The sequence below is a fragment of the Scophthalmus maximus genome, chromosome 14 (assembly GCF_022379125.1).
Source record: "Scophthalmus maximus strain ysfricsl-2021 chromosome 14, ASM2237912v1, whole genome shotgun sequence".
In the NCBI taxonomy this organism is placed as follows: Eukaryota; Metazoa; Chordata; class Actinopteri; order Pleuronectiformes; family Scophthalmidae; genus Scophthalmus; species Scophthalmus maximus.
In genome coordinates this window covers 16,028,128-16,054,286 of record NC_061528.1, presented here as the reverse complement: position 1 = coordinate 16,054,286, position 26,159 = coordinate 16,028,128, and the positions used below count along the sequence as shown (strand labels likewise).

The window sequence follows — 26,159 nt, the reverse complement described above, 5'->3', positions numbered from 1 at the left end:
TGTGTGTGTGTGTGTGTGTGCGCATGTGTGTGTGTGTGTGTGTGTGTGTGTGTGTGTGTGTGTGACCATCAAGGTAAATGATTACCTGAGTATCATGATATGAAGGTTTTTTTCTGATATTCCCTTTTTTTAAAGTCATATTTCCCCACCACATAGAAAAGAGAAGTTTTTCATTTGTTCCTCCAATGGAACATGTTATTGTGGCATGAGCAGCTCTTACAAACTAAAATAAATGCTGATATTCTCATTCTGCCTTTGACTCACACAGACACACATATGTAATAGACTTTGATGTTACTAATTTACAAGTTACATCATCTATCATTACTATGAATCACAGTGACCAGAAGGGATGGGCTACTCATGTAGACCATATTGGGGTCAAAAGTAAAGATGTATAAACTGGATGCTCTTCAATTTAATCATTCTCCTTCTGTTGTCATTACTTTGCCGACACAATCTATTGTTTAGAGCTGTGGAAATCTGACTTTCATACAACAAAATGCATATATAAACTGTCCGGAAACTAAATCAATGTATCACAGACTAAACTTGTGCATTAAACAAGATAATCTTTCCTCTATTATGAAAGATTTATTTCCTTTACTGTTGGTCTTTTAGCAGGAGGAAGTCATTAAATCACAGGTCAAAGGTTATCAAGTCCTACATGACACTATTTATGATAAACGTAAACGCCGTAGTTGTTGGCGATTGTGGCTGTTATTTCCCCCTGCCCTTGTCAGATGAGCCATGGCAAAAAAAAAAAAAAAAGCGTCTGTAGAAGCCTGCAGTAAAATAATTAGTACTGTGTGATCTGTTCTCCATTAGATAAGGGTGAGAAACGATATATCACACCATTTAATAAAGTTCATAGAATATGTCACGACAATGATTGCTGTATCCGAGCACAAATATCACATCAATTGAGACAAGGTCCCATAGATAAAGATAAAGCACACAGCTTTTGAAATTTCACACCACTGAGATATTAGGTTTGGTTTTATAACGTAATTGTGATTTATTGCCAGATTAACAACCCCTTTACAAAAGAGTCTTTGTGTTCATTTAACCCATGCACAAAGCATTTTTTTCGATTCACAAAGAGATAGCGGTCATAACCCGATACTTTGCACGGTAATATACTCTGGTGTGAGGATGGAATGATCAGGTTGGGTGAGGCTGACGTGTCTACGGCTTGTCTGATTAAAGATTCGAAACACTGTGGATCAATGCCATTTGATGGTGAAGGCCTTAATCATAAAAATAAAAAATAAGAAAGTCCCGCTGCGCTACAAAATATTTCAAATATTGTGGAAAAGTTACCTTATTTCACCCCCTTAATTTAATTAAAAAGTCTCCTTTCTTCTAGATTTATATAAAGATACAAATGTCAACCCTTTCTTGTTTTAATTTCGATGATTACGTGATGAAACTATTCAAATATTTTGAGATCTGTTTCATTTTTTTTAGCTGAAGTCCGTAATTATTGAAATAAAATATAGGAAAATGCTTGAAACATTTTAGTTCATGTGTAGTGAGTCTGGGCTATACACAATTGTCACTTTCTTGAATAACTGATGAAAAACCTTCTTCACGGTATTCTAATTGTTTTAACTGCACCAGTATGTGTTCCGAGGGTCCTCTGTTCCCCAGATTTTAAAATATTATCCTTTTCTTTAGAAGCAAGGTTTTAAAATATTGGCCACATAAACGCAACAACCCTCATCCCAGACCCTCAAAACCTAACTACTGACCCCTGACCTATTTGATAAGTTTTCTCAGGTGTAGGATTATTATATTTTACTGAGCTCCACTGGGGAACAGGTAACCCCCATAATGGGTTTTCATAATAACCCATGTCATGTTAAATGAATACAGAGTTTGCGGTTCAGCTCTGGTTCCCATCCTGTGCTATACAGACCTGGGGAACACAGAGTCCTTTATCGTGTTCCCATATGTGACATAGATACTGGGCAGGAAAGACTTACTCGCATGTGTGCTCACTGCTGTGTTACAGATGACATGCGAGTATTCTCTGATTCGCCACTTTCAGGCTTTTGTACGCCACCTAACACACGGACTCGAAAAAGAATGCACGCAGAGGCTCCCTCACACACTCACACAGGCCGACACCGACGAGAAACAACAATGACAACATCTGAGTCTAAACCGCTGAGCCTGGGAGACACAGAACAACTACTCGGGCCCTTGCTCCTCTCTACCCCGAGCAGTAAAAGAACCATTCATGTTGCCTCCATTCATATACAAATTTAAAAGAAGGTTAAGTCAGTGGGCGACGTCTGTCAACCCAGCCGTGGTTGGGAAGCGAAAAAAAGTCGACGCCGCTCCAGAATCGTGCGCACAGAAATTGGGGGTACATTTACAATTACATGTTAAACTTCACTTTACTGGTCATGCAATGCCAGCTATCATTCACAACAATATTTTCTATTAGTGCTTGTACTAATCACACAGTTCATATTCAATTTTTTATGTGATGCAGACAAGGGCCACTGTGTCAGTAAAGCAAAATATGACTCTATATCCCAGGAGAGCAAAAGGAAAATCCCCGAAAATCCCCAACAGACAGAGAATAATACGGCCCGTTGTTCTCCCACATGTCTGTGTCCTATTGTGGAATCGCGTCTAATATCTGCTCTAGGTTTCCATTGTTCTTTGTATTGTCATGTTTCACTCTGGTCGGCCTAATGGAGCGCAGGAATAGAACACTTCCTGGTTGAGCCGGGGTGGGTGTCGAGGGTTGCAAGGTTCAACGGCGTCCAGAATGAGTTGATTAATGGCGGCCGTCACAACTGAGACCCGCGACATAATGAGGAGGACAACGGGGAGGAGCGGAGGAGGAGCAGAGGAGGGGGAGACGGGGAGTGGGGAGGAGGAGAGTGGAGATGGGATGATTATTACCTCCAACAGTAAACAGAGAGATGGCAGTCGAATGAGATGAGGTCTCGGGGGTAGAAGTAGAGGGATTGAGGAGAGGTGGGGGGGGGGGCACGTAGCTAATTAGTCCTAAACAGAAGTCTGTGAATGACAGGAGGAGACAGACACACGTAGAGCTGGTTAACGCACAATGAGAGGGGCAGCGACGGGGCGGCCGAGGGCTGGCTGCCGAGAGCAGTTGAACATCTGTTGCTCTGTGGGACTCCCAGACCGCTCTGTGGGCTCAGGTTGCCCCTAATGCTCAAACAAGGTCTCCATTAAACACAAAAACAGGGAGGCTGTGAAACTGCTGAAAAGATCTCATAACTTGATTTTTTTTGTTGATCAACTTGATTAAATAACTAGCTCTATCATCAAGGTGCAACCAAAGCCACAGACGTCATTGCACACTGGGCTACTGACGAGAAAATCCTCAATCGTCGCATGTGTGTATAGAGATCTGGTCAAAGGGAGGAGACTTTACAATCAATATGAAGTGATCTCCCCTTCTAAACGTTAGAAAAATAAAAGTATGTAAAAAAATAAAAAACGATTATTGAACACACAGATAGATTCAAAGCACAACGAACTCCTCCAAGATCCATATTCAATTTGAACAGCACCACACTCAGCTGCTGATGTCAGTGCAGGTCGCCCAGGGAATTGTCATTTCTGGAAAGGGGTGTAAGAATTTTTGCTTGGTGCTTGGCGGAAGAGAAAGTCTTGGATCATAGATTGAACTATTGCCTAATGCCAATACCAAAGTGTGGCGTCATAATGTTAACATAACCGCGCAGGTTCTCACGGTCGCTGAGATTTCTGGAAATACCCAGTGCACAACGCTGACTTTCCGTTGTGGCACTATAGAGCAACAGTCAAAAGGATCACCCAAATTATTGCTAATCACTGTGTTTGTCAAAGATGCCCAAAATTACAATGGCGATCCTTCCATCACCTGTGGAGAAGATACACTCCCGACAACAATAAGAGGCCTCATGATGGAGGAGGAGCCAGTAGGAGTCATCCTCTGGGGGACGTTGAGCATCATTACTAAACTTGAATCCGTCCACTCGTTCCCGAGGTCTTTCCGACTGGACCACCCAGTCGCCTGACTGACGTTACCACCCTGGTGTCTAATAACCTCGCAATTGTAACAATAGAGAAATTGAAAATAACTAAACTACAGTGGTGTAAAGGGGAATCCCACACATCTTGCAATCATTCAAACGATACAGGCCGTGTAAGGATGAATTATGACCACGTTTTTCCTTCTTGAACCTCTTTGTTCCGCGCTAAAGCCGAACCGCTTTTACTCGTCAGCAGAGCCGCGCTTCCCCGTCTTCCTCTTCTTTTCCTTTCCTGTGCATCTTTCTCCAACTATTAGCCCTGCTTGTTTAATCTAGTCCTCATCATTCTCTCCCGTGCCCATCCCTTTCAGAGAGGCGACAGTTCAATTAGCCTTGTGGTCCACGGACACTCCCACCAATCCATGTTTGTGGGGTTTAATCAGACCAGTCCTGCGTGCATGTATCCGCGCGCACACGCGCGCGTGTGTGTGTGTGTGTGTGTGTGTGAGTGTGTGTGTGTGTGAGGTTTAGGGGTATAGGCGATAAAGAGACACATATAATTCTTTATAACCAACCCACCTGACACTGTCATTGCATCTCTCCTGTTTTTTTTAATTATTTCTGCTCTCCTCTCTCCCCCTGCACCTCACAAATTTTGATGAAACACACCTTTATTGCGGAAGGAAGATATAAATGTGAATGTAACCCTTTTTTCTTCTTCGCCGAGAGCGGCTGGTGGTGGTGGTGGTGGTGGTGGTTGTTTGTCAAGAACTTCAGCTATTGTCGGGTTTACAAGACAAGGGGTCATGATTTGACCTCTGGGCAAGGCTACTTCAGAAACTCACCATCGGGAACGAGACGGGACGGGCTGGCATGCCGACTTTAGTTGAAGAGAAGTGATAGTCCTTCAGACTTGAAATAACTGTTAAGGCTAACCATCTTATTAAAAGTGTGCCTTCACTGGACTAACAAGTGTGTCAGCTGATGAGATCAGTCCGCACCATGGGTATTTCTGTCCAGCAAAAGAATGCTGCAGGTAGTGAAATAATATGAACGCCTGATAAACAAAAGGCCACATTTGAATTTAATTTCAAGATAGGCTCCTGAAAACGGACATAGTCTGTCCTCCATATGTTCTGAGTGCTGGGCTTAAAGCATTCCCCTAATTGTGCAAGAAAGACACTTCCTTTTAATGCTGTGCGACGAATGCACATAGAGAACAAACAGTGTTCGCGTTTTGCATCCCCAGTGTTTCTCGTTTAGAGCAGGAGGACGTGTTCGACAGAGGCTATCTGGAGGTTAACAGGGGAATTAGCTTGGCTCTAAATGGTTGTTGTGACAGAGGCGGGACCGACAGGCCTTAGAGGAGGGGCTGTCACGTCTTGATGTATGTCGTCCCCGCGCTGAAGAGGAGATTTCATTTCCCTAATTGATCCCCCTTGCCCTTACTTTACACCTTCTCCCGGTGTCGTGGCGGTCGACCCTTCTGCCGCGCATCTCCCGGCGCTTCTGCCGTGCCGCTGCCGCGTTGCCCGTCGAACGGCGGTCACAGCGATTTGATCAGTCACAGTAATGCGCAATGAAAACGAGGCGTTTCTTCTCATTAGACGAATAATGAACGCCAGATGCGAATGCCCGGAATGCAGGCCGTGTCGTTTGGCCTCGAGGGGTTTCAGACGGCGCAGAAGCGCCGGAGATCCTTCACCGTTGCTCAAGTTTGTTTCCAAGAGCTGATACCATGTGCCACATACATTTGCCAAGTTCGCAGGTCTGTCCAGCACGTGATACGCAGTGCATTCGGAGCCCCTTTTTCACCTCATTTTGCAGCCTCATGCCAAGTGCCCCACAGTGACAGTGAACACAGATTTCATCCACTTCACTTACAGGCGGAGAGAGGACGCGGCGCTTTCCCGGATCTTTGCCTCGACACAATTGGCACATCCGCAGCTCCTTCGGCCGCACGGCTCGGTTTTTGCTCCAACACGCATTGACAGCTGCGAGACATGATGGTGGTGTGTCACTGTGTCCTTAAAAAAAATGAATTTGCCCACACGAGGACTCCAATCAAGATGTTCAGACATCTCATCAAGGGAAACAGGAAGCATCTGAGTTGAATTTAAAAGTGTCATTAAAGGGCCTGAATAAAAAGCAAAAAATGTCTAAAATTCAGCTTTTTTCGCCCGCTCATTCTGGGGTTATTGAATGAGGGGAAAATTCAAAAGATTGCTCACACGTAAGCCCCTGTTCGGTTCCTCAGCGGCCCGCTCTCCTGCCCTAATGTCTGTCAATGAGCACCTAATGATGTGTGTGCAGCTATTTGCTTATCCATATCAGCCCCACAGCTGCACGCGTTCACACGTGAACGCAGACATACATGTTCACACACACAAACACACACACAGACACACACGCAGACGTGATGACGTTCACAGGCGCGGTGACAAACGAGCAGCGAGATAGTGAGGATTTATGACTTGCTCAAACTTTCGTCATGCGAGTGAACTGTGTCTTCTCTTACAAGACGGAGGAAGGGGACAGCAGCGTGAGCAGGCCGCTCGGTGTAGCCACAACTGGATTTTTTGCTGGTAATATTTACACCAGCAGGACGAAATCTGCACCTTTCCAGTAAAATAGACTATTCACATATCTGCGAGATGGACTGTCAGAACTTTATTTTATAAGCAGTCATGTTCCCCACACTCCCCGTCTGACTTTGGGGGCGGGGTTTTCTGGGGGGGTTCTTATGCAAGCTCCTGAAAGATCGAATGGCGTCGTACGTACTAATTCATGTTCCCATCAGGATGACGTGCGTTAACCTCTATAAAGTTTTCACTGTAGCAGCATCATCGGGTCAACATTTCAATTTGCGACCGAGCTATACACATTTCATTATTTCATATTCCATATACGCAAATATATAGTGTGTGAAGAGCGATTCAACACAAACGGGGCAATTTGACAGCACGTGCGTGTGAAATGTGCAACACGTTAGTATATTAGTGATAAGCCCCTAATGTGCACCGTTATAATTTCATCTGCAGACACGGCAGATGAGTAAAGTGATTAGCTCCCGCTTCGCCCATGTGCAGCTATTCACACAGATGGTGCAGCAGAAGCCCCATCTCCACTCCCACTACTTAACTCCCCTCCTCCCTCCACTCTCGCCCATTGACATGATAATGGCTCCGAACTGATGAAGCCATTGAGTGTGTGCCGGTGACACAAGGGTGAGTGGGGACACAAACTCTCCACCACCCAGTAACACTCATTAATCAGACCTCCTCCGGCCCCTGACCCTCCCTCCAGACTGGCCGACCGACACGCCGCCAGGGGCAGTAACATAACACCCTGCGCCTCGGTCCCCGGTCCCCGAGTGTCCACCCTGTCCGCCTCCATTCGCACCTCATTTTTCGGTTGTCTTTGTTGTCTGCCGCTGCATCTATGTTTTGTTGCAGAGACCAAAATGGCGATAACGTCGCCAGTCAAGCATTTTTTGAAAAGCTACCTGCAAGATGTGCCGTTCTCCCGATGACCCGAAGTTGGGTCCGAAAAAACATGGGTCAACGTGACAAAGAGACGCAAAAGGAATTATTTACAATACTAGAAATGAGCCTTACCACCGCGACGTTAAAAGGTAAAGGAAACTTCCTCTAAATGATATATGTTTCCCGGCGTTGAGGGCTGTTTCCATTTAAACCAGAGCATGGATTTATGCCAGAGTAAATCAGCGGGCTGGTGTCCAACGTGTTGACATCTACATCCTAAACTCCCTGACTCAATAATGAAATCAGCCCTGACACCGTGACAGCTCGATACAGCTCAATATTGTTAACTCACTTCCAGCACAAGGGCAAAAAAACTAATGTGTGAGAAATAACTTTTTTTTACTATAACAGACAAATACATCTTGTGATGTGATTTGGTTCAATGAGAGAATCATGGATCTCTTTTAGAAATTTCTGGGGAAATGGATGACACCAGCTCCTCCCGGTGAGGAGCCAGTGGTATTGCAGTCCCTGCTGTGTGTGTGTGTGTGTGTGTGTGTGTGTGTGTGTGTGCGTGCGTGCGTGCGTGCGTGCGTGCGTGCGTACAGAGAGAAGAACATGTCACAGAGAAGTATTTCAATATGGCACTAACATCACAACAGTATGGGGGCAATATGGCTGCATCTCATTGTCCAGCCGGATGGATATTATATATGAAGATTTCATCTCTAATAATATGCAACATTAAAATAATGGCAGGAATAAGTAAAGGTTGGGAAGGGGATAAAGGTGAGAGGGGGTGGGGGTGTGCGGGAGGAGGGGGGGCTGAGAGGGGGGGGTTTGCATGTTTAATTTAGAAATTCATTAGTTCACACTGATCTTTGATCTCATTGACCTCAGGTGGCAGTAAATCCAGGATGTGGGGAACACCAATCTTAATCCAGGGTCGTAAACGAATTGTAGTTTCCTAATGTTATGTGGATTATTTGGGGGTGTATGATGTTGATGCAGCATAAAGCTTGACGTGTAACTTACTGATGGGTAGTTTAATGAATTAAATATCGACAGCTCTAATCCTCTTAAATCTTTGAGGGATGGTCTCGCATCAGCATTGAACACACCTAAGTGACCTTGACGTCTTCACAGATGTGTTAGCTTCCCGGCCAACTGCCAAGAGGACGACCAGATGCTTCTTAAGGCGGAGTTATCGTTGGAGCCAAAAGTTGGATTTACTCCTACTGCAATTGCCTAGTGCTATAACCTACAACCACACAAAAAAATCATCCATTTCCATCGGGGGGCATTGCCTGCGATAGAATCGAAAATTGCCGCCGGCATGATAAAAGAATGAACCCACCGGTCTCTACCTTCATTGTTTGTGCCCTGTGTCCTGTTTAAAAATGGCCGTGGTGGAGCTTTGGCAACCTGTGTGCACTTGACCTTAAGCGACCTTGCAAAATGTATTACGTCGGCCCCCACCAAAGATAGCAATCAGCCGTACTTAGAAGAGACGTATGCAACAAACATGCGCAGGAATGGAGAACTCGGCATCCCAGGCAACACTCTTGCAGGCCGCTGTTTGTCTTGACTGCTACCATGAGGTAGAGGCTCTGATGCGGCGACGAGGCACACAGCACTTTTCAGACAGCATTTATCCCCAAGGCAACGGCTCTGTGTCACAGCCACTGTGTCATTTAATACTCATTCATTACTGCCAGAGAAAGAGAGAAAGAGAAAGAGAGAGGAAGAGAGGGGGGGGGGGGGGAGGGAGAGAGAGAGGAAGAGGGAGAGAGACAACCCCAACCATTGTCCACTTTCTCCACCAGTTACTTGACAGTATGACAGTAATGATTTCAAGGGAACTAAGAACAAACTGTGAACTGTGTGTGTGTGTGTGCGCGTGTGTGTGCAGGCTGTAAGTGTCAAAACACTTCAGCAGATCAAGGAGGAGGAGTTGGTGAATCCAACACTTCGGTCCACTTTAGCAGACTTTCAGGTGACGTGTCAGCTCTCGTGTTGCATTTTCATCCCAGCACTCGTTGTTATTGTGCCGCGCTGTGGACGGAACGCTAATGTGACATCACACAAACGCTGCCGGGGTTTTGTAATTCTAAATTTCATATTTGCTGTACACTTTGCCTTCGTTGTCAGCGGCACTCCGGTCCATTGGAGGAGATCATACTTGGAGCAGGATGTGACCCCCCGCCCCCAAGAGTCATGCAGGTGGGCTGGCTGACTCCATCTGCCTAGTTAAGGTTAAGGTTATTTTAGAAAAAAAAGAAAAAGAAAACTTCAAACCTATAACGATGAATTCATGTGTAGAATGTTATCATATTCTTACAAGACAAACCTTAAGTCAAGTCAGGTCAACCTTATTGTCAAATCCTGCAATATGTTCCAGACATACAGAGGAATTGAAAATCCGTTTATCTCAGACCCACAGTGCAATAGTACAAAAGCATATATAAGATAAGTAACATAAACAATAAATTCTAAATAGTGCAAAAGTAAGAGTAAGGTAAAACCGCACGGTGTAGAAGAACTAAAGAAATTGAAAATGTGCAATAGAAAGGACAGTGTATTTTGAATGTAAAAAATGAATGATGAAAGTGACGATGTGTGTTCCTCAGTCTTTTTTAACTAAAGCTTAATATTAAATGTTTATTTTGAATTCTACTCCATTCTCTATTCTAATGTATTAATCAAGACTTAAAAGACTTTTTAAAAATACTTTTCTGTTTTCTGTCAGATATCCTCCTCCTGCATCCTTGCAATATCATCTACATCATTTCTTATTGTAATGTCATCAGAATTCCACAAGATGTCACTAAAGACTACTCAGTCTCAGAAGCAGCTGCGCTCCTCTTCCACTTCCACCCCCCTCCCCCCGACAGTCTCTGAGGGTGAGAATGTAAAATTCACCTTTCAGAAAAACAAACAACATTAATAGTTCTCTTTTGAGAGGAGAACTCAATTGCACCTCGCAATTTGGCAGTCTCAATTTCCATCACAACAAAGAGAAGAGAAACAAAGCATATTTGAATACATATTATTTGAATAATTGTTATAATTTTGGCATACGATATTAAATCGCACCATTCCTTATTTTGCCGTGGATCAGCTGTCGCACAACAAAGTGTCACCGGCAGGCAGGTGCCACTCTGGGCTCCCCGATGTGCTGGCTGTGATGAACACAACAGGGCCTCGCCGGAGATGCGATTGCAGGCCGCACGGTTCCTTTGCACTCCCACTGTGGGTTCGAATATCCACGGGGACGCTTGGACTCCTCCCTCCTTTCCCAGCCTGCCGAGCGGTGGGAACCGGGTATACTGGGCAGCCCAAAATGGTGGGCTATTTTTACTCGCTCTGTGCTCAATCTGAGGGCTGCTCCCCGGAGACCTGTTGCCGGCAGCTCTCCCCAAGCCGCGGAATGTAACCCCGGGACAGCTCTTCCCCCCCAGATGCGATGGAAAACATCTGGCCAGCTGCTTTGACTACAAGGCCTGGCCGTGCAGCCCCGGTGCCACCAACCCACAAGGCCCGGCCAACAGCCCGTTGGTACTGCTGATAAATAGCAACACGGGTCACTTTAAATTAATGTGAGATTTAATAATGCGATGCAATGATGTCCGATTCTAAAAAGCAACCTGCATGGAAAGACTGTTGAAAAAGGCTCTGAGTCATTCAGCTCCCTTCATTCAATATCGATTTAGAGCCAGAAGTGTCACTCGCAGCTGCGGATGACTTGGCAAAAAAATATTGGCAACCCCTTTCAAAGACAAATGATCACTGGCACATTGGCGAAATAATAATGCAAAGACCATCACAGAATAACGACATTTATTTATGACCGATTTTTATTTAATTTAAAAAATAAAGACAAAAAAGAGATTACTTGCAAATGTTACATCGACTTCTGCGGAAACATCCTCGTGTTCCGTCTCTCATCAGCACAGGTTAACATCATAGGCACACAAGAATGCAGACACCAATTTTTTTTGCAGCTCTAGCCGCTGTTGAAATACGAAAAACATAGAAGAGAGCGAGGGGGGATGTCAGCTTATAGCGAAACCGCGCGGAAGCAGTGCAGAGCCAGCCAAACGGGACAGCAACAAGTGATTTCTCAAGTCCCTGTGTTTTGTGTGTGTGTGTGTGTGTGTGTGTGTGTGTGTGTCACTTGAAAAAACTACAAACATACAAAGCGAGATACCTCTGGATTGCAGAACTAATGACTAGAACACGTTGGGCTGTTTAACCCTCGCACAGTCGCCAGAGCAAAACAACAACCGGTTGACTTGGAAACCAACAGTACAAAACCCCACTACCAGCACATCCAAATACAGATGATTATAAGTCAACATACCTGAAAATATAGCACTCTTTTGCTTTCTTTGATACTCATATTTTTGGCTTGCGTTTTACATGTACAGTATGCGTACCAAGGGTTTTTTGTAGTACGAGCGTACCAGGAAAAGTTGTAAAAGCTGTCGGATTTTTCTCAAGATAAGCAAAGAATCAATGGTCATGTGCACATCGTTTTTTTGGTCTTTCCCCTTGAAAAGAAGCACATTAAGAGTGGATCAAGCACTACAATAAGTCAAGCTGCAGTGGCCTAAAAAACAATTTCACAAACACAGCAATTTAAAATTAGGATACTTAAGAAACCCTTTGTCCATGCCAGGGCTGCGACCTAAGGAGCCTATGTACAGCTCGTGGTACAGTGAGGGCGACTGCTGAGGGTTCTCGGGGGTTTCGGTTGTTTTTAAACGAAAAGAGAATGATTCAGACAAAGCATTTTTATTTATTGCACACAAAAATATCGGTATTAATAATTTCATTTACCACTGGAATGTCTATATTGCCTTTGTCAGTTTCTTTGAATGGAGTCCCACACGGAGTGAGAGGAGGTTCTTTGAGTCATACACGACTATTCTACGTGTTGAGGATATGGATTCAGTTTTACAATCACTCTTTGCTTGGAACTGATCTGATGACAAACTGTACTGTGCTTGCAGAGGGAATGGAAAATTGATCACGCGCGCAGTGCTTTCAAAATAATGGCCACCATATAGCTTGATATGCCCCCGCATTTAATCGTTTTTGGCCTCGATATTGTCGACAGTGGCAAGCGAACGGGGTCAATCACCTGTATGTTTTTGTCTTTTATTTGTACACCGACACGTGACAAGTCGTGGGACCTGTTCAATGGCACGTAGGAATTGTAGATACAAAAGTGGTTTTTACAATAATCTAGCAAATTACATTTGACTTCTCAACTGCCCACTGTGCTTCTTATTTTTTTTTTCTTTTTTTTTTTTCCTGTCAGAGAGAAAATATATAGAAAAAAATAATACATTATACAATCAAATTCACTTTCAGGTCATCCTCTTTTGGTTACACCGAGGTGAAAACAAGTGCAGTATTTACTTTCTCCAGAGAAAACTAACTCTCGACAGGCCGAGCACACACGTTCCCCTGTTCATCGCACATTTTTAAGCCGTGTGCTTAAAAACCCCCCGGATGAGTCGAGGCAAGTTGCGGCTGGCGGCTTGTCGCAAAGCTCTTACGCTGACATTTTTCTCTGAAGACTGACTTGCCATACTGGCAGAACAATCATCATCAACATCACTCACTGGTATACGGAAGTCTCTCGTGCTCCACCGAGATTCTCTCTTTTATATTTCATCCATCTTCAACTCTTGACCCCAGTTTTACAAAACAGAAACCACCAGTGAAACATTTGACCAAATTTCTGTGGCATGCAACCTAGATAAAGGCTTTCTTTGCCAAAAAAGAAAGTGGCACATGATTACAGCTATAGTGGTGCCACAGTAAATCTGACAGGAAGAGACTGAAGGTAGAAAACGACGACACAGAAAGCCAAATAACCGCGCTGTCATTGTTTGGGCTCAGGGTGGGCAATGGGGGTGATGGTTCTCGAGACCAGAGTTTTGGAGTGGGTGGTGGTTCTGTGTTTAAGCGCCCCCTCCCCAGTCTGAAGCACTCGAGGGCAGCCCTGGAAGCAGGTGGGGAGGGGGTCGAGGGGGGGTGGTGCACTACGCTGTCGTGGGCACCGACACCTCCAGCAGGCGGTTGTTCTTGCGCTTGCAGGACGCGCTGTTGCCGTTCCTGGGGAGACCCTGGACGAACTTCACGCACACTTTGTCGTGCTTGAACTGCACCAGGAACCTGTCGCGCGCACACACACACACACACACACACACACACACACACACACACACACACACACACACACACACACACACACACACACACACACACACACACACACACACACACACACACACACACACACACACACACACACACACACACACACACACACACACACACACACACACACACACACACACACACGTCATCCAACACCGTTAAAACACCGTCCGGACGGACGACACATCGCAACCATTTGACCTGTAATGAACCGATTCAGCTCGTGCACGCTCTCCCTTACTCGTCTGAGATGTCGATGTCGAGCTGCTCCCCGTCCGCAGCCGTGGCCCCGGTGCGGTGCAGTTTGGTGATGATCTCGATCAGGCGCTCGCTGCTGAGCAAGAAGTCGCCTTTGACGGCTGAGGCTGCCCCCTGACGTAAAACAACACAATGAAACTGGCGTCAAAAAACGTCCACTGTCTGCTTCACACTTCTGTACTTTTTTGGGGGCGATGTCATCGCTCTCTTCTCGTATCTCTTGGCCTTTCTAAGCGTCTTTGTCAGTTATTTTGTGTTTCCACGTGTGGGTGTAAGTTGCGTGCCTGAATGTGTGTTTTTGTGTGTGTGTTTTTGTCAGCCAGGTGCCTGGGGTTTGGTTAACAGGAAAAACTTAACTCTTGTAAAATGTTTACTTGTTGTGTGTCTCAATTCAATAAAAAGCTTAAACCAGTGGGGGAAAAAATTAAAAAAAAGGTTTGAATCAGCACTTCCCGAGGTTAGAGATTTCCCATGAGCCTTTAAACCAACAGTACAATTTCATTCAGGCAAATGGAGTGAATCTATTTCAGTTAGCGGAAGGTATATTACCGCAGGGTTCACTTCCGCCATTACGAAAATGGGCTCTGAGTAAACTCTTGGGTTTCGCATTCATCCACATTCGAAGTAAACTAACGGCAAAGGTACACAACTGTTCAACCGCAGAATCACACAAGGCTTTAAAGGAACAGTTCGGCAATTTCGTTTGCCCTTGCCGAGGATTAGACGAGCGCAGACCAGACCAGAGGTGAATCGGTAGTAACGCTGAAACTACACACAACACGACAGGCGCCTCTCACCTCTTTGAGCTTGAGAGCGAAGAAGCCGTCGCTCTGTGTGCTGACTGACACACTGCTGAGGTCTGGCAGAGGAACGCTGACCTTCACCTGGCCCGTCTTGTGGTCGGCCAGGACAACGCTGTTCTTGGTCAGCAGGAAGATCCGAGCTGTTCCCTGCAAACCGGAGCGGAGACGACAGACGTGACAATGTGATGTTTTTTGTGTTTTTTTATGTTCAGTGATATGGGAGAGTGGGTTAAGAGCAAAACAAAATGAACTGGTCCAGACACGTCTGCTGCAGTCGTTAGGACCCTGACCCTACCGTCAAACAAACAGATATCTGCACGGCTTGGAGAAATGCATCCAAAAAGTGAGCGGGTCCCAACACAATTAAAAGCTACATTTTGGACTTTTCAGCCAACTGGATGGTTTGTGTTGCGAGTGCTCCTTCTCACTGTACCTTGCCGTTAGCTCTGTTGATCTTGTTAACCACATCCGCCAGCAGAACCTTATCCTCCATTGCACTGCTGAGTTTCTGGTACTTGGGGTTCTTGGTGATCTCCAGGTAGTCTCCCTTGAAGGGCTGACTCACACTGAGACAGACGACGGAGACAAAGACACAGGCGCATTTACCATGGAATTACAGATTCCACCGATCTACTTATGTATCAAAAGGTGCAAATGTCAACAGATATTGCTTTTATAGACCACGAGATAAACAGCAGTGCTCGAGTGAACGTCAGATACCTGCTTGGGTAGAGAGCCTTTTTATCCTTGAAGATCTCACTCGCCTCCAGCTTCTCCTCATACACTGCCTTCTTCTCCTCCGTGAACTGGCTCCTGTATTTCTTGCACTGAATACAAAAACACAGGACAAGAGACTCGTGTTGCCAATTATGCTGAACAAGAAATAAATATATAATAACATATTACACAGCACTTTTTGCTCCTACTTGGTTGAAATAAAAGATCTTTTGAATTTGGTGCAACCTTCTTCTTGCGTCTGCTCATGACACACATTTGTTTTTCTCCGTTTGAATCCAATTTCGGTGAGTATTTCTCCACCTGACAGGTGTGTGTATCAAGATGCTATTAACACAGCAGGATTTGTGCACAGCTGCTATTCACTATAAAAAAAGAAAAAAGGCCAATGATAAGTTGTCAAATTCTGTCAAACGTCACAATGCCACGGGGGTCATTGGCCGTGACGGCGCGTGCAGCGAGGCATGCTGATTGCAGGAATGAGTGGTGTCCGAAGAACTGAATGTCCATCACTCTACCGTCCAAGGGTTCGCAAAACAGTTCGCATGGCCACTGACCACGTGTTGTCACGGCAGCGCGTGATCCGTGGCTGACACCTAGACGTGACCCCCATGATGTTCAGTTCCTTGAAACGTTATCTTTCAGTTGTATGGTTCAAGCTGATTTTGTGTGTGATCTCTATTACTTCAAAAATGCTCTTGTTCAGTGCATTATTAGTTTTGCACCGTATCGCAAATCCGTTAATTAACATTTTCATGTTTCTATTGTATTCTCTGGATTTTGTGACGCTAATCAGATGCTGTATATTTAACTGAATTATTTACAAGACTGTTGTCATTGTGAAGCTGTAGTTTCATACGGTCATCATCAAGCTGAAGTTAAACAGAGAAGACTGCGGGGATTTGTGACTGACCCTCCAGAGATGGAAGATTCTCCGGAGCTCCGTGTGGACTCCATCCAGGAAGCGATAAGGCCTCGCAGGCCAGTTCTTGTCGATGGGCGACATGGAAGGCATGGTGCTCTTCAGACCCAGGAAGTATTTCTGCATCTGGACAAAGAGACATAAGGCAAGGGAATTCAGTTTGATTTGTCTGCGGGCACAAAGGCATTATTTAAATTCCGAGTAAGATTTGCCGCAAACAAAAATGACAACAGCATTTTACGAAACATCCGAGCAAACACTTTCCAGCCGTACTTACAATTCTCTGGATGGTGAAGTCATAGATCTTCTTGCCTGCGTTTGCCCTGAAGAACTTCCTGTACTCTCTGCGGATCTGTAGCAGAAACAAGTTACAAACGGATGAACTTTCAGTCACTTATTTCCACCCATTAGTTTGATGGGTCGCAGGAAAGAAGGAGAACACGCTGACGGGAGGATGGCAGCGCACACAGAAAGCACATTGAGATAGCAGACATTTGGTTAGTCACACACAATGAACGACCCAAACAGACAAAGTAAAAAGTCAGAGCAGTTTGGAATTAACCCCAAAGTAATCACTGGAAAGCAAATGATGGTTATGATAAAGGCCTTCATGCAGACCTTAATTGCACAAATTGAGTTGTAAAACAGGTGAACTGGGACTTATGGAGGTGCAAAGTGGTCAATTATCACGATGAAAAGATTAACACGGCACCGATGGCGAGGTGCGATGACGGGTCTGAAACCGAACGCGACAGATAATGGGCAAAAATCTAGGACACACACACTTAAAGACAAACTGTTAGACAAAACAGTGCTGCTTTGTGCGGGGGTTAGTTTCACAGACACACAGGGAGCAGACTGCGAACAGGGCTCAGTAAAAGAAAGGAGACAGACGGTGTCTGCCGCGTCACTCAGGCTCTGTTGGTGTAAATTTTTCAGCGTTAAAATCCAAAGTCACCTACTCACATCTTTGCTATTTCCTACCAAAGAAACGGTTCCAATGAAATCTGTCGCTGCGAGGGGCTGTGGATTATTTTGAGAAACTAGGGCTTGGTTTCTTTTTTTCCAAAATAGAATTTCCCCATTGATTTAAGCTCATAAAATACATTTTCTATTCACGTTCCTTTGCAACAGAACTTTTTGAAAGTCTCAAAGCTAGCAAATTAAACATAAAATGTCGGCAATGGTTAGAAAACACAGTAGTTTGTCTTTTGATTCGGGTGAACTATCCCTTTAGGACGAGATCACATGTATACAGGAGCAAAATGTTACAAAAGACTACAAGTCCTATGAGTCACCTGCGAACTCTGCAAAGGAAATGTTAAAAAGTACGATATTGTGTGTCACAGAGGAGTCATTGGAATTTGGTAATCCAACATTGACGACTGTATTAGTTTTGATGGTGGAAAATATTAAGATAGTTTGCAACAAGAGTTGATTTTATATATCAACCAATTACCACAAAATGACTCATGTCCCTATGTGCTTAGTCCCTGAGATCTTTGCATAGGGAGCTGCGCCCACAATTTGAAACGGTGCCAGGATAATGAACCGAGTGGGATCACAACACCGGGCAGAGACCGGCTTCCTGAAGACGAGAAACACAGACGGCGGAGAGAAGATGAGGTGGGAGTTGGGTCAGGGGTGATGAGTAGGTGGCAGACTCGGTGCCGTAGGGCTGGTAGGTACCTTGAGTCCCTGCCAGTAGGCCCAAATCACGGCGACAGCATGCTTACGCCGGGCCTCGTCCTTCAGTCTCCTCAGCTCCCTGCGAGCCTGTTCGGGGGAGTGGGCGGGAAGAGAAAGAGAGCGGGAACAAATGAAGCAAGAGGCAACAGAGAGGAAGAGGAGGGAGATGCTGTTTCGCCTCGGGTCAGCAAATATCATCAAGCAAATATCATCAAGCGCGCACACACACACACACAAACACACACAAACACACACACACACACACACACACACACACACACACACACACACACACACACACACACACACACACACACACACACACACACACACACACACACACACACACACACACACACACACACACACACACACACACACACACACACTATGAGTACAGCTCGAATATGGCACTGTACGTCCAATGAATTGTTATCGGGGGAGCACCTCTGTGAGGGAAAACAGAGGGTTTTTTTTAAGTGGAAGTTTGAGTTTCAAAAAGTGAAGAGCAAAAGCAGCAGCAGAGGTCACCTCAAGGAATCCAATCTAAAAGACAAAACGGTAAACATGCAGCGGCGGCACAAGAAAGAAGAGGCCATGCAGGAGGAGCAGGCAGCATGCACGGACATCTGCCCTGGGTGTCTGTGTGGGCGCGGCTGTATCTTCCGTCGGACGGGTGTTCGCCCACATAACGGTGAGTCTCTACATAAACAAAATTACAATATGGCAGACAGAGCTGCAAAGACTGGCTTAGGGAATAACATCTGTCTTGACTCCACTTTTTTTCAGTCCAGCATCCAGTGGAAAATGGTTTGTGAGTATGTGAGAGTGCACGGTAAACTTCCTCACATTATGAAACGTAAATAAAATGTTTTGAATGGGTTGAGTAGGTTGTTTTTTTTTTGGGGGGGGGGGGGGGGGGGGGGATGAGGGGTTGGGGTGGGGGGTGGTCAATGGAGGCGGCAAGTCAACGGAGACACGGCAAGTCAAAATCGACAGGCTTCCCCCAAATACCTTGGTGCCCTGCCAGCCGGCCCAAATGACCGACACGGCATGTTTATTCCTCGCCTCTTCCTTCAGCTGACGCAGCTCTCTCCGGGCCTGATGAAAAGCAGTGGCAGTTGTGGAGGAGGGTTAATTTCAGTGACAATCAGAACTTCCATTGTCCCAGGGGGAGGCAACGGAGTCGGCGTGAAACACGGACGACAGACAACAAAAACATGTCAGGAGACGGGACAGCGGGGGGGGGGGGGGGGGGGGGATGGGGTCAACGTCAACATGCGTGCGAGCGGTGTTCATGTTGTTGCGCGGCTCGGGATTTAGAGGGAGCCGTAATACCACAAGCAGAGAGTCTGGATTGCGTTATCTGCATCTTCATAAAGATGCCGACCAATAAGCAGCATGTCATGTTGGCCAATGAGCAAAGTTCACATACGAGACAGAATGAAAGTGAGCGGCATCGGTAATGAGTCAGAATTGATATTTATCAGTAGAGCAAAGGGACCTTGAAATAAAATAGTGATCATTAACAACTACAAAGGATTTCTGAAACGATAAGAATGATAAACACTGATAAGATGCATGACTGTGCAGAGTTAAAAATCTGCACAGGGGCTGTGATTATCGACACTGAGGCCTTTTTAAGTTTCATAATACTGAAACGATTCAATGTTTTATGTGTAAGCGCTTCCTGCTGCTTTGCTCTCGGCACATCAGAATATTAAAAAATAGGCCTCAGCACGAGCTAGTGCGAACAGCACAGTGGGAATCGTGGGTGGTGGGCACTGTGCGGTTGAACTAATTATCGGATTGTAGAAATCACCAGAGACCAAAACAAAAAGAGTCACATTTGAGGATCCGAGTGTGGCTCATTAAAAAAAAAAAGAAGAAGATTTGTTTGGTGTTAATTTGTCTAGAAATCGACTTTTTTTTGTTTCCATCCCCTTGACAGAAGTATCTAAAAACAAAACAACCAAAACAACCACAAACATGTGAAGGCAATCCTGCATGTAACAGCAACAAAATGTTAAAGAGGACAAACAATGATGAGGCACATTGGTCGGGCCAATGGAGAGCAGAAGGACCGGGTTTCATTCGGACCGACTGCTGCTCTATTAAGTGAAAATGGAATGGGACGGGACGGGACGCGGTGGTGAACACGGGGTGACAAGACAGCTGGGATGGCAACACACTACGGCTGGTTGGAAATACCTTGGTTCCCTGCCAGTATGCCCAAATTACTGTCACGGCATGTTTATTCCGCACTTCTTGTTTTAGGCGTCTCAGCTCCGTCCGAGCCTGGTGGGATGCGCGGTGGGCGTTAAGGTAAGACAGGTTGAGGGTGTGAGAAGGGGGGAAAAAAAAAGGATCAAGAAAGGGAAGTGAAAGAGGATTGAAGGGGGGAAGGGGGGGGGGGGGGGGCGGGGTAACAGGAGAAGTTGCAGTTTGTGTGATCGGGGCAAAAAGAAAGCAGGATTAAAAAGAAACAGCAGCGATCATATGGACGAGGAGCTTTGTTGAAGAACGGATGTGTTGGATTTTTGTAAAACGGCGAGGCCGCTAGGCAGGAGCGCCGCATATGATGAAGGCAAATACTGTGAAGTCGTCCAGGGCAGTCGTTTTTTGCGAAAACAAAAACACAAAGTCTGCATCAAGCCCAGGCGGATTCTTTGCGGAGGCAAACACCTCGCTCTGCACTGCGACGCATCAGTACCTGGGTGCCGTGCCAGAAGGCCGAGATGGTGGTCACCGCCTCTTCACATCTCTTCTGATATTTCAGCTCTCTCAGGAGTTTGCGGGCCTGGTGGAAATATAATATACATTTTATTATAGTTTCTGTTGTACTTTCGGCACTGCCCCCCCCCCCCCCCCCCCCCCCCCCGCTACGATTCATTCTGAACCCGGGTGAATTTCGACGGGAGGTGCACACCTGCCATCCTCTGGTGTAGGACTGCACCACGGTGGTGGCGCTCTTGATGTTCCGGTACTTCTTTTGTTGCTGTGAGATGGCAAAAAGGAAAGGAGTCAACAACACTCAACAGCCCATCTTTTTTTTGTTCTATTTCGCTTTGCGCGTTTAGTTTTTTTTAAAGTGGGATTCCTCGGGGAGCCTCACCGCATATCGGCGATACCATGCTGCCACCACGATCTGACTCTTCTTCAGCAGCAGGAACTGGCTGCGGCACTTCCAGCCGCGGTAGATCTTCTGAATGAGCGCGGCCAGGTCCTGTAGGCACTGCCTCCTCCTCTCCTCCAGGAAGAAGAGCTATACCAGCAGAAGGGAGAATAATTAACCGCACAAGACAACTAATATAAAGTTTACAGGTACAATATGACATTATGGGTAGGTCAAAATTATTCTTCTAGATCAATAAAACTATATATTTTATCAAAGCAGATACCGATTCAGGGACGTCAAGAACAAAGTACAGTCTTACTAAAGGTTTACTGCTTGGGCTTACGGCGACACAATAATAAAAAATAAAAACAAGACGACATCATCGTCGGTAATGTGAGAACATTTTATGCAATTCAGCTAATAAGTAATTTGGGCTCTTTTTCTATTCTACTATTTACTAGAATAATGATGTTTAGTGGAGCCACATCTTCCTCCAAAGGAGAATTACTCCCAACATTCAGAAAACAATTAAGCTGGAGGCGAGGCCACATCGGATTTACAAAGCAAAAGAAATACTGCCTGCAAACTTTGATCAAGATCTGCTTAAACAGACTCTATATCCAAGTGATTTCACAGCTGCAGATATACGAGGGAGATACGTTGATCAGATAGAAAAGGCGATTATGGACGCGAAAAAAAAATTCCATCAGAATGAGATCATGTTATTCCAAGCTTTGTTTAGTCTTTTTTGCTGGGTGGGGTGGGAGTCCTTTCAAACGTTATAGGCTCGAACCAGTTAAAGAGCCTGCGAGCGCCGGGCAAAGACAATCATTTCCCATGTTAGATGGGACGGCTAAGTGAAACCATGTGTTTTCAGACCGGCGGTTGCATACTAATTGCCATAGCAGGGGCTATGCAGTGCAGCCCACCCTGCTTCGCAAACATCTTACTGTGAGAAAAGCAGGGCCGCTGAGCACGGTGGATGCAACCATTAGACACGGAAAAATGCGGCTTCTGGAGTACACGGCAGATGTCAAAGGGGGAACAGGGGGCAACTTTAACTGCGTATAACAACGCGTTTTCCTACCGTTCTCGGGTTCCCGATGAAGATCTTGGAGCGGCCGTAGGCGAACTCGTCTGCCGGAACCTGGAGGTCGGTCATCAGCACCTCCACTCCTTCCCTGTTGGAAGCCGGAGGAGTCAGAGGGGTCGTCCGACAAGTCAAGTGAACATAAGCAACATAAACACCTTACACTGTGAGGGGAAAAATGAGAAGATTTGGATTCAATAGGGAAAAGGACGAGCACGGCAATAATGCAAACTCTCACAAGTCCGAGGGAGAAGGAATGATTAAAGGGGAAAGAAACATTCCACGCAAAGCGCCCAGGGGTCGCTGAACGGCAAGGTGGTAGATAGATGTGTGGGGAGCAGATAGGAATCGGTGCTTTTACCAGCACAGCGGATGAAAAACATGCGACTCGGGCCGGTTTCGGAGCGGAGGAGACAGATAAGGTTTAAAAGAAATGCCTCAACATGTTTTGGTTCAGAGAGGGAACGGCTCATTTCTTCCCGACAGTGAGGTTTTTATTATCAAACACCTCAATATGCACATGTAACGACAAAGTTGGATAGCGGTCTTAAAAGGTACACCACAACCAATAATAGTTAAAGAGATTAAAACTTAAAAAGTGCCATGTTTACATATATATTTCCAATACGCCTAAAGATATATTACAGTCCGCTGGGTAAAGTGTCCCTAAATTCACCTTACGGTATTATTCCCACTTTTGAGCCTTTAATCCTTGGAAAGTCTTCTGAGCCCCCTTTTCCAAGCGGCACCCCGCTTCCCATTCCCACAGTCACACCTGGCAGCTGACCACTCCAACTACAATCTATTACTGCTGGTCACAGTCGCTCCACTGGGAGCAGTCTGAGGTTCAGTTCCTTAGTTAAAGGTCCCTCGGAGCGGTTTCTCCGTTCCCACACTCACACAAACCTTGGCGGGATTTACCCTGGCCACTGTCCAGCAACAATCCCACTCTTTATTCCGCCTCACCTGCCCCACAATTACTTCACTGGCACAGAGTAAGCGGCCGTTACCTCGCGGGTCCTCTCCAATGGGGCCAGGTCCGCTTGCAGAGCATTTTGTAGCGCTCCAGGCAGGGCTCGTAGGGCTGGCGGAAGGCGTAGCCCGCTCTCCGCACGCGGACGTTCTCCATCAGGCCCAGGTAGCGCGCCTGGTGGCGGACCAGAGACTCGTTGAAGATGTGGGACGCCTTCTTGTCATTGGGCTTGATGCACCTTTGGAAGCAAGAAAAATATAGAGGTTGTTCACACCAGTGCTTAGGGCTGAGCTATTGGCCGAAAATATAAAGATATTGATATTTATCATCATTATTATTTCTTTTAAGTTTAAAGACTGGATTTTGCCCTTGAGAGAAGGTTATGGTTTTAAACTTGTCTTCATGGGCGGAGAATGACGATACTTTCTAAACAGCGAAACATTTTACAAATCTGAGGAAGAACATTTAAAGAAATTATGTGTTATACCTCATTACTGTGCTTGTACAATGGATAAGCACTATATCAAAAAAAAAAAAAATATATATATATATAGGACTTTGATATAATGTTATTGGTGAAAATGATATTGCGCTAATTGATATTGATCAACAATGATATTGTTTTATCTGCAAGCACTACTAATACTGGACTCATGCGTGGAGCCGATATCACCCTTTTATTAAAATCTGATTTGGGCCATCCATTGTTGTCCAGTTTTGATATGAGGAATAAAAATCAATTAGACTTAATAGTTTGATAGATATTTTAATGTTTCAATTGTTTCTCAGTGGGAGAACATGTCAGAGTGTGATGATGAAATAAGCGATTACAGTAAGTTAGCCGGATGATTTCCAAGCAAGTGATTTCTTTGTTGGACCACGAATGTCACACACAAACAACACACTAACAATACTGTAATAGTCCATATATCCAGCTGACATCTTCAACTGAGGAATAACCAGCACACTCTGAATAAATGACAGGCCTTACCGTATGTAGTTTGGGTTCTTGGTCTGCAGGTTCCTCATCAGCGTGCCCACCGATGCTTTGAACTGGAATCCGGCGGTCGGCGGTCTCTTCAGGTTCACTTTGGCAGGGTTGCCCTCAGGAAACAGCTGTTTGATGAGGCTGTGGTTGGCCTTGTACATGGCCTGCGAGAGGTCCCGGTATAGCAGGTCGTTGTTCTTGTCTACGAACCCCTCGACGCGGTACAGCACCTTGAAAAAAAAAAAAAGGAAGAAAAAAAAGAAGAAACAGTAAAAGATCTCTCCTGCGTTTTATATATACCCGTACACCCGCCCTTCCATACATCTTGTAGATTTTATCTGCAGATTTTCGCAATTTTATCCTGTGCACAGGGCAATTTATAGTACCTTGCCGGCATAGTGCTGGATCCGGAAGCAACTGTGGGGCAGGCTGTGGTCGGTGAGGAACTTTGAATTCTTGCTCAGGCGACTCTCAAAGTGCTGGTGCTCGGCACAGACGGTGTTCAGTTTGTCCAGGAATGTCTCGTCTGTGACCGTCCCGGGCCTCAGGCACTCTTCGTCCAGCATGGCCAGGATGCCATTTTGGTTCTGGACACAAGGTGGGACAACATGAAAGGCGGTTTAGGTTAATGCATTTAACATGTTAAATACCAACATATTAAAACATAATGTTATATTATCATGCCGGACATGAAATGTGAATTTGTGTTGAACTGGTTTGTGTCGTCCCTGAGGAGGGGGAGGCCGACTTACTTTCTCGATGAGGTCGCAGATGATGGCGTTGTTGAAATACTCAATATTGGTCCACTCTATGCCCTATGACAAAAGACATGGGAGTCAAAGATATAATGACTTTTCTGTAATTGAACAGGGCTAACAAGAAATCTTTTGTGAGGCTGATAAATAGCATCCTTGAAACCTCTTTGAGTTTCAAAGCAACATGAAGCACTTGATCAAATCACCTTTAAGAAAGACTAGAATAGACTCTATATGCAGTTTTCACAGTCAGAGCCAGCCCCCCAAAGTCAAATCATGTCAGAGTGAGCCCATGTGAGAATACAGTAGGGACATCTCTGGAAGATTCACAGATCCCCCCCCCCCCCCCTCGCCTGCATGTTCCAGATATGTTCCTGCTCTTGGGAGCGCGTCTGACTCGGAACAATCCCCTACTGCACTTTCGTATGTGAACGGCAAACCTTGGAAAATGTCTGGACCCAAGTTTCCCGACAGTTTGTGTCTGAAAACAGCTATTTTCGACATCTGTCATCTCCAAATCCAGTGTTTGCAAAAGGTGTAAATGGAATAAATGAATCAAGTACACTTATCACATTTGCAGAAAAGGCACATAAAGCATGCCACAAAGCCTGCTTCAGTCAGGGGCTTTCAGCGAGGCTCTCTGGTAGAGAGAAAAAATGTGTGTGTCTGTAAACAGAGTGTGTGTGTGTGTGTGTAAACAGAGTGTGTGTGTGTGTGTGTGTGTAAACAGAAAGGTCTGGAAAACTGAAGAGTTGCACTTCATGCGTCTCCACCGTGTCTGTCACTGACTACTGCATCTAAACACATACTGTAACACTTAATATTTACAAGGGGAAGTCGGGCCTAATGGGAACACTAATGAGAACACATCCTGGGGGGAAAAAAGAAACGGGCAAGGCCCATTTACAGTTACAGTTCTTTTTCCTTATTTAATCATTCGTAAATAACTTAAACTTGTATTCAATCAGCCTAAATGTTGGCAGAACAGTTTTTATAAGCACAACTGTCCTCAACTGGTATGATACCAGGTTCTACTAAGCCCTGCTCTCCTGCTCTGTCTCCGGCTCGTTCTCCCGGTCGTCTGAGGAAGGAGAGAGCACAGAGC

The 26,159-nt window shown here is 45.5% G+C and overlaps 1 protein-coding gene across 5 annotated transcripts in view; it reads right to left on the bottom strand.

Annotated features, from left to right (window-relative positions):
* Positions 1 to 12,244: 12,244 nt before the first annotated feature.
* The window catches only part of myo1b (myosin IB), a 59,651-nt gene continuing 45,736 nt past the window's right edge, over positions 12,245 to 26,159 (bottom strand). For 2 of the 5 annotated variants that reach the window (XM_047337035.1, XM_035604596.2), the window contains exons 15-32: positions 25,052 to 25,114; positions 24,686 to 24,886; positions 24,303 to 24,529; positions 23,349 to 23,549; positions 22,336 to 22,429; positions 21,246 to 21,395; positions 21,060 to 21,128; positions 20,844 to 20,930; positions 20,342 to 20,428; positions 19,145 to 19,231; positions 18,131 to 18,217; positions 16,719 to 16,793; positions 16,433 to 16,567; positions 15,505 to 15,611; positions 15,218 to 15,350; positions 14,779 to 14,931; positions 13,965 to 14,095; positions 12,245 to 13,678 (exon numbers count right to left, since the gene is read on the bottom strand). In XM_047337035.1, the coding sequence (XP_047192991.1) occupies positions 13,546 to 13,678; positions 13,965 to 14,095; positions 14,779 to 14,931; positions 15,218 to 15,350; positions 15,505 to 15,611; positions 16,433 to 16,567; positions 16,719 to 16,793; positions 18,131 to 18,217; positions 19,145 to 19,231; positions 20,342 to 20,428; positions 20,844 to 20,930; positions 21,060 to 21,128; positions 21,246 to 21,395; positions 22,336 to 22,429; positions 23,349 to 23,549; positions 24,303 to 24,529; positions 24,686 to 24,886; positions 25,052 to 25,114 (2,220 nt within the window). In that variant the 3' untranslated portion in view covers positions 12,245 to 13,545. The remainder of the gene's footprint in view (positions 13,679 to 13,964; positions 14,096 to 14,778; positions 14,932 to 15,217; positions 15,351 to 15,504; positions 15,612 to 16,432; positions 16,568 to 16,718; positions 16,794 to 18,130; positions 18,218 to 19,144; positions 19,232 to 20,341; positions 20,429 to 20,843; positions 20,931 to 21,059; positions 21,129 to 21,245; positions 21,396 to 22,335; positions 22,430 to 23,348; positions 23,550 to 24,302; positions 24,530 to 24,685; positions 24,887 to 25,051; positions 25,115 to 26,159) is intronic. The other 3 variants (XM_047337034.1, XM_047337036.1, XM_047337037.1) reach the window with 3 other exon arrangements.